This window comes from Papilio polytes, unplaced genomic scaffold (assembly GCF_000836215.1).
Source record: "Papilio polytes unplaced genomic scaffold, Ppol_1.0 DF824269.1, whole genome shotgun sequence".
In the NCBI taxonomy this organism is placed as follows: Eukaryota; Metazoa; Arthropoda; class Insecta; order Lepidoptera; family Papilionidae; genus Papilio; species Papilio polytes.
In genome coordinates, this window is record NW_013524935.1 from 986,307 (window position 1) to 994,549 (window position 8,243).

General features: G+C 33.4%; 2 protein-coding genes across 2 annotated transcripts in view; one reads left to right on the forward strand and one right to left on the reverse strand.

Moving 5' to 3' along the window:
- Positions 1-7,346, forward strand: part of LOC106109396 (apoptosis-inducing factor 3) — an 11,013-nt gene extending 3,667 nt beyond the window's left edge. The window contains exon 4 of the mRNA XM_013290883.1: positions 5,538-7,346. Coding sequence (XP_013146337.1) covers positions 5,538-6,827 — 1,290 coding nt within the window. The 3' untranslated portion in view covers positions 6,828-7,346. The remainder of the gene's footprint in view (positions 1-5,537) is intronic.
- Positions 7,347-7,590: 244 nt separating this feature from the next.
- LOC106109388 lies at positions 7,591-8,194 on the reverse strand. The gene is made up of 2 exons (XM_013290871.1): positions 7,905-8,194; positions 7,591-7,798 (listed from the first exon to the last, which is right to left on the reverse strand). The coding sequence occupies exons 1-2, from the start codon at positions 8,076-8,078 to the stop codon at positions 7,652-7,654; spliced, it is 321 nt and encodes a 106-aa protein (XP_013146325.1). The 5' UTR covers positions 8,079-8,194; the 3' UTR covers positions 7,591-7,651.
- Between the last annotated feature and the right edge of the window lie 49 nt (positions 8,195-8,243).

Consider the following 8,243-nt stretch of genomic DNA (forward strand, 5'->3'; position numbering starts at 1 on the left):
CTTTTTGCGGTCGCCCATGACCACATCTTTAACACATCTTCCACACCCTTGGTGTTACGAACGTCGTAACGCACACTGCTAGCACAACACAGCGCACAAAACGTTGTTACTACGTCCACCTCGCGAAAATAAATAATTTCGGGTTCACTATTCAAAAAATCCTCGTCGCCAATGTAATGTAGGGGTGTTAATGAAACGGCGGTTGGTACTGGACTGATTTATTATTATCACTACTGACGGTACATTATTATTGGCATACCCACATATACACCACAACTATTATAGAGAATGAAATAAGAAAATTCCTACCAGCTGTGGGATTTTTAATCTAAATTCCGTAATATCAGAATGGCGCGCTCACTCCGCATTACAAGAATGCAAGTTGAATAATAAAGATAGAGTCGGACTTTTATTAATTTAAAACATTAGAGTACTTCTTATGAAATGTACAAATGTGCTGTAAAAACGTCGCCGAATTTATCGAGACATTAGTTCGTTATTGAAAATATTGTATGCTTTGTGTCGTTACATACTAGCTGTTGCTCGCGACTTCGTCCGCGTGAAATTAAAAAATAATTAAAAATGTGCCTTATGTTACTCACTGATAACGTGATAATACATACAAAAATCCATTAATGCAAATCTTTCCTCTTTATAATATTAGTATAGATATAGATGTATGTTTTTAGTGTGTCTAAAAAAGTAACAAGCAGTGGCTTCACTCATAGCAGAATTTACGTGTATACGACAACTTTTTCCGTAAGATTTTAAAAATACATCATCAACAAAGATCATTATATTTTGCTACAAATATAAATTGATATAAACCACGTTTAAAAAAATTGTTCAGCGACCCTAACACGAGATAAATGATGCAAGATGAGAATTCAAAACTAAATTCGATATTTTTATTATTATTTAAAACTTGGTACAATTGGCGCGTGACTAACAAACTAGTAAGTAATACCACGCCTGATATTGTTATCCGATAGACGAAGGTTCACCTTTATCGAGTTTGCGAATTGTTCCAAATTAATTTGGAACAATTCGCAAACTCGCGTGGAAATGAAAAAAAAAACAAAAGTGAATAGCCTATGTGTGCATCCTTATTATCCTCTAAATCTATGCCAATTTCATCGAAAACAGTTCAGCCGTTTAAGCTACAAACTCTAACAAACATCCATCCATCTAAACTATCACATTTATAATATTAGTAAGATTGTTAAGCTTGTTGAACGTTAATCGCTAGACTAGACGCCTTAATTCCGGACGGAATTCAAAAATTCGTTATCATTGCAAGCGTGATTTATAACTAACTATCTTTATAATACAAAGATTTGAGATAGATATGATAGTATGACATAAGGTTTAATCAATAAGTAAGGATGGTTCGCGAAACGTGACATTCAATATCGATGGGTGTTCTCGTCGAATTTTCAAACATTCCCTCTCGTAGACTTCTTTAAACATTTTACTGGTTTCGCAGAGGTAGCACCCGATTTAACATCTTCACACTGTAGGGCCGGCTCGCCCAGTGTATTGCCACGACCATACAGAAAACAGGCGTCAAGTGGAAGCAATTCCGCGTACAGTCTGATGAGTGTGGTGCCGGAGGCCTAATTTTAGTCCCTTTCCCATTCCACCCGTTTCTTATAAGAAACGGGATAGGTGGGAAAGTGGATTTGACGGAGGAGGAGTTGCATAGGAAGGGAAATTGCCCTCTTTATGTGCGTCTCCTCCTCCGTCAATAAGGGTAGGCAAAGCGTCTGGAATTGCCGATGTTTATGGGCAGCGGTCGCCTTCCATTTCGGTGGATCCAGGTGGCCGCTTGCTTGTTTGCCAACCTTATGTTATAAAAAAAAACTAACTAATTTATTTCCCACCATGTAATCTCCGCTCTTCCATGGATCACTTGCGACCGGGAACGATTTTCAGTGGTCTATTTGTATATAAGAAAGTAAATAAGAAAACAGTTTTTGATTACTTTAAGGAAAAAACGTTGGTATTTACCCATCTGTAGTTAAAAGTTGTACTTCGTACGATATGTGTATGATTGACAATGTAAATACCTCTCGAACATTAGTAGGCTATTTTATGATAACGATTTGATAAAAAAAAATACATTGATACAGTTATATGTATTTATTAGATAAGTTTTGTTTGTAATCAATCATGTTATCGCATTATATCAAATCGTCTGGTATTTGTATATAAATCAATCTTTATTTTTTTATAATACTCGGGTCATTAGTTCTATTAAGATTATTGGGACAAGGAAATTCCGCCGAAAGGCGGATTTTTTTATCTAGATCTAGTATTTTTCTCTAGATATAACATTCAGCCAGTTTTTTTGTTTGTTCGGTTTGTTTAATTACAGAGGCGTCCTGGTTATATCCAGAGACGTTAAAAAATATACCAACGAATTGAGTACCTCCTTCTTATGGAAAGTCGGTAAAATACGAGAAATTAAAAGAGCCTTGTTTGTTATCGTAAATTCACTTAACAAAACTAGGTAGTTAACGTTGGTAAAAATGTCTGACCTAGTTATGTGATTAGACAAGGTCTCTTTCACAATTTGAAGTATAACGAGTTTTTCTTTTTATTTTAATAGTACTAGTTACTATTTATTTTTCATATGCTTTTGGTTGTTGTAAAAACTGAATGTAATAAATTATTCCATTAGGTTCATCGGTACAGTAAGTGTAACGGACAAAACAATCTATACTTCTCTATAGTGATTGTGCCAAATTTAGTACTTTGAGTACATTATTAGTTTTTTTTTACTCTTTAAAAGATTAGATAAAGATATAAATGTGTACCTTAAATTATCGGTCGGTTTCTTTTGAAACTTATTACGATTTTATGTATTACAGTATCGAATTTTTCCTTATTTCCGTTTTTTAAGCATATGTGCAATTAGATACAGTTTATGTAAACAATTATATACAGCCTTACAAATAAACGCAGTATAAAGTTAAACTTAGAAATAAACTAAGTATAAACAAATTTGATTACAAATGTACTCTCTACCGCTTTTATTTGTAAGCCTGTCATAGTTTAAAAGAAGAAAGGTGTGCCAGTATCGTTTGTGAAATTCACAATCTCTGCTTACCAGTAACGGGCGTGTAATGTTTTCAATTAAATTTAACAACGCTAACATTCTAAAAGCACTTTATTACCTTGGTTTATGATGTTTCTTATGTTGACCGTGTCACACAAGTTTAGTCATATGTGATTTTTTATGCGATTGTTAGCCGATGACGTAATTATTCGGAATTTATGTGTGCTGTGATAGATTAGTGTGTCCAGTCGCCTTCATAATAAATTAATGAGGCGATAAAATACATAAGAATCTTACATTTACATTATTTTCTGTCAATTACTTCAATAAAACTTAGTTATTTATATAAAGTGCAGTGCAGATGTAATGAATTTGATTATAGGAAGTTTATACTGCTTTAAGACCTTTAAAAACAGATAGTTATCTTTTTTTCCGCTGCTTTTCCTTTAAAATAACAAATAAAATTTAATATAAAGGTAAAATGGTCGAGGGAAATTGCCTGCAATTTGGCGACCTCGTATGAATCCGACCCTGCCCGTATTTTACATGGCTACTATGACGTAATAATAAAATCGAGTATTGAGCCCGCTACACACCTACAGTTTTTTGTAGTAGTAGTTTTAACTGTGCAGTTAAAACCGATGGTGTATAGCGGGCTATACACCATCGGTGTGTATGGTATATTGCAAAATCGCATTAATATTATGAAGAGATAAACGAAATATTGTCTGTAAATATATGCGTTAACAACCCTAATTATATTTTATGAGATGTGGAATTACCAACAGTCTGTGACTCAAAAATGAGTTGTCGTCTATATTTAGACTCTGAATATAGCAATCACACGTCAACTGTTTCTAATGTGATTTGCTGTCGGCTTTCATTACCGATGCATGTATAGAAACATGTCGTTATTTCATTTTTTTTCAAGAAGAATCAGGATAAAATTTGTAAGAGTTAAAACACTCCATATGTAAACTCCCGGTTAAAAATTAAAAATTTCTAATATTTGTTGAGTCGTATAATTTTGTAAAAATCATTTTCATATCGAAATACGAATAAAAAGTGGATTTACTCTACGTCTTGTATGCGTAAACCAAATATACAACGATATCTATATAGATTTTGTCTGAATGGTCAAAGATCTCTGAATTTTGTAATAATAAAAATTCGTTCCTTTAAAATCTCACTAGCCCTTTTCTATATTGACGAAGTTTATAATCGCTCAGTAACATTTGACACATTGATTTTGTTTCTAATTAAAAACGTGAATTGACCTTTGTATTAATATTTTGGTTTACCTTCCGGTAGGTTTTGATTTCCCTTCCTTATAATCAAATTTAATTTAATATGGAACATATAAATTAAATAGAAGAAACTAGAATTGTGTTTTTCTACGTATATTGATTTCTTGGAAGTCGTGGGCGATGTTTTTGTTATAAAACTATGGAGTGTTCTTTAAGAGATGATAAATATTGTTTTATTAACATATATTATTACTTCATTGTTACCTTACATGAAAGTAACAAGGCAATTTTTTTTTAAACTGTAATAGGATTGTATTGAAAATACAAGAGTCTCGTATGAAATATTCTTGATTAAACTAAAATATGAAACAAATAACAGATGAAGTTGATAGAAAAGTGATTTGAACAACTTTTTTAAAAAATCTGTGCAACAGAAGTTGTATGTTGGTTTCCTCCAAACTTATTAAGAACCTTTCATACAAAATTGATTTTGCGATAGCTATTCACTTCTACATTGTTCATTGAATGATTTCTTTAAATACAATGATATAACCTTGGTGCATTAGAGCGATGGAAGTCACTCCAAGGTCACACTAAGCTCGATAAATCGTTACAAAAACATTGCTTGTTGGTACTGAGAATTGAAAGTTAGTGTAGTAAAACTGCAAATATTTTACGACCTACTACGCAGTTATGATTGTTGCTTAAAATATTCATGTTACACTAACTCATGGCTATGCAAGATTATGATGGTTTATTTCTTACTAGCTTTCGCCCGCAACTCTGTCTGCGTATTGGTATTAAAAAAAATAAGTAGCCTATGTGTTCTTTCACACTATCCTCTACATCTATGCCAAATTTAATAGAGATCCGTTCAGAAGGCTATCATACTAATCATACTATCATACTAATATTATAAATGGAAAAGTTTAGGTGGATGGATAGATATTTGTTAGAGTTTGTAGCCTATACGGCTCAACGGATTTCTATAAAATTTGGCATAGATGTAGGGGGTAGTCTGGAAGAACACATAAGCCTATGTGTTCTACCAGACTTGAATTTGTTTTTATATGTTCTACGCGGACGAAGTCGCGGGCGAAAGCTAGTAGGCTAAAAACTCTAACAAACATTCATCTTCCTAAACTTTCGCATTTATTATAAAACAGATAAACGTTTTACTTTAAATTACAAACAAAACTTTATATAATTTTTCTGTTCTCATGTTACAGGTACGCGCTAAAATATCGGATTTAAAATCCAACAAGAGGTCTAAGGATATGGGATCAAGAGCCTCTTGCGATGAGACATCAGTAGTGATCATCGGCGGAGGACCATCCGGCGCCACTTGCGCTGAAACACTACGCGGCGAAGGCTTCAAGGGGCGCATCACTATCGTAGCTAAAGAAAACTACCTTCCATATGACAGAATTAAAATATCCAAAATAACAACTCCAACAGACATAGAAAAGCTACAAGTCAGGAACCAAGAATATTACACAGACGCAAATATAGATGTCCAGAAAGGTGTAGAAGCGACGAAACTCGAACCACAATCGAAAGTGGTCCATCTAAGCAACGGCAAGAAATTACCATACAGTACTGTCTATATCGCCACAGGATGCAAACCACGCGTCCCAGATGTCCCAGGCATCGATTTGAAAAATATATTCACAGTCAGGAACTACGAGGACTCAGTAAATATCCTCAAAGCTCTAGGTTCAGATAAAGATAAAAATGTGGTGGTTCTCGGACTGAGTTTCATAGGATTGGAAGCGGCGGCCTCTTGCACACAAGCAGCAAAATCGATGACCGTCGTCGGCAAAGACACCGAGCCCCTCGGATTAATATTCGGACCGGAAATCGGCAAGAGTCTAAGAAAACTATTTGAAGATAAAAATGTTAAATTCCATTTTGAAACAACAATTACCAAATGTAATGGCGAAAATGGTACGATAACGTCCGTGGAACTTGCAAATGGGGCCACTCTACCCGCAGACCTGTTGATTTTAGGTGTGGGAAGCACATTCTATACCGACTTCCTCAAAGATAGCGGTATCGCTTTGCGGCCGAATGGTGCGGTTATTGTATCAGATAAATTGGAGACGAATATCAAAAATGTTTACGCAGGTGGTGATATAGCTTACGCGCCCGTGTTTGCTCACAACGACGATCCAATGGCTATAGGACATATAGGTCTTTCCCAGTACCATGGCAAAGTTGCCGGTCTTAACATATTGAAGAAGGAAACTCAACTCAAAACTGTACCATATTTCTGGACCATGCTCTTTGGGAAATCTATAAGGTATGCTGGGTGCGGTAAACCAAGTAGCACACAAATAGAAGGAGATATTGATGCGTTAAAATTCGTTATATTTTTCTTTGATAAGTCAGATAAAGTCATAGCTGTGGCGTCTTGTATGCGAGATCCAGTAGTCTCTCAATTCGCGGAACTTCTATATCAAGGTAAATCTTTATACAAGAAGGATTTAAAGGATGATCCTTTTGCGTGGACGAAGTAGATGTAAATTTCAGTATTATTTATCTTAGCATTAATAATTTAATTGTAGAATTTGAAGTACAAAATAGTTCTGTTCTGTAAGCTTACTGTTTTCCAAATGTTTTTAACTAATTAACAATTTTTGTATACAAAAACTTGATGTAAGCTTTTATGCATACTGTATGAGTGGTCTATTGCTTCTCATAAGAATGTGTTCACAGTGCTTTATGAGTTATTCCGCGGCAAGTCTATATAAATATAAAGAGCAGAACTGTTTTGTCTGAAAGTACTTAAATGCAAAAAAACTTTACATAATTAATCGCACATAGTGCTTATACATTTAATTTATGTACATTTTACTCATAGCTCACAATATATACTATTTCCGCTTTTAAAAAGTATTATTAAAATATTAATTTGAGAGTTTCTATTATGTATTGTTGTAGGAAATATATCTATGTATATAATATAAGCTCAATAAAATATTTAAATATGTTTCGTAAATATTTGAAATATTTATATTGTTCATAATTTGTGTGTATAAATGTGATATTACAGTGTCCATGTATTAGTTATATGTTATGAAATAAAGTATTTAATATTATATTTTTTATTTATGATATTGGAACTATATTGACCCTGATGTTTAGCAGAAACATTAACAGAATTTGAGATGACATGGAGGACAGATTGTTCTTTTTTTTTAACAATGACAGTAATAATTGCATATAATAGGTGTTACAGTGTAGATTCTACATTACAAAGTTAAAAATAAAACAATTAGAATCTATTAAAACAATATTTAATAACTACAGTAACAATAACCTAATAAAAAAAAATTAAAACTCAATCCCAACTCTCATTAACACGTAGGTGTTTCAACCTTTCATAAAGTGTAACATCTTCTTTAAATAACTTTAGATTTTTCTCCCGATATGCTTTCTTTCTCTCATCTACCTTTCCTAATGCCTTCATATGTCCCGCGCTTTCAGCCTGAAAAGTAAATTCTTTCAGTCATTACATAAAGAATTTATGCATTGGTTCACAAAGTTAGGTTAGGATGTTGAGCTTTTAACACCTTTATATAAAACTATCTTACCTCTGTCAGATAAGGGAATCTCAAATAAAACATATTTTGTTCTTCAATGGCAAAGTCTTGTTGTATACCACGAAGGTGGAAGGGTTCTACTTTTTTCACCAAACGATCTTTTCCTCTGAATATATGTCCATTAGGCAATCGATTTCGTCTAAACAGTACAAGTGACAACTTCATTTTGATTTAGTTTCGACGAAAATCACTTGAACGTATTTATAAAAGAAAAATTAAATCCACAATTCACAAATTTCTCGTCTCACACAAAAACAAAAACCACAGACAAATCTAGGTTTTCTTTTTTTCTTGGCTATGGTGCTACAATCATAGATAAAACTTTTTGCT

Excerpts from the sequence above, each read along its gene's own strand:
- LOC106109388 (XM_013290871.1), bottom strand. The coding sequence starts at position 8,078 with ATGAAGTTGTCACTTGTACTGTTTAGACGAAATCGATTGCCTAATGGA. Across the intron at positions 7,799-7,904 it reads GATTCCCTTATCTGACAGAG|GCTGAAAGCGCGGGACATAT; the intron begins GTAAGATAGTTT and ends TTTACTTTTCAG.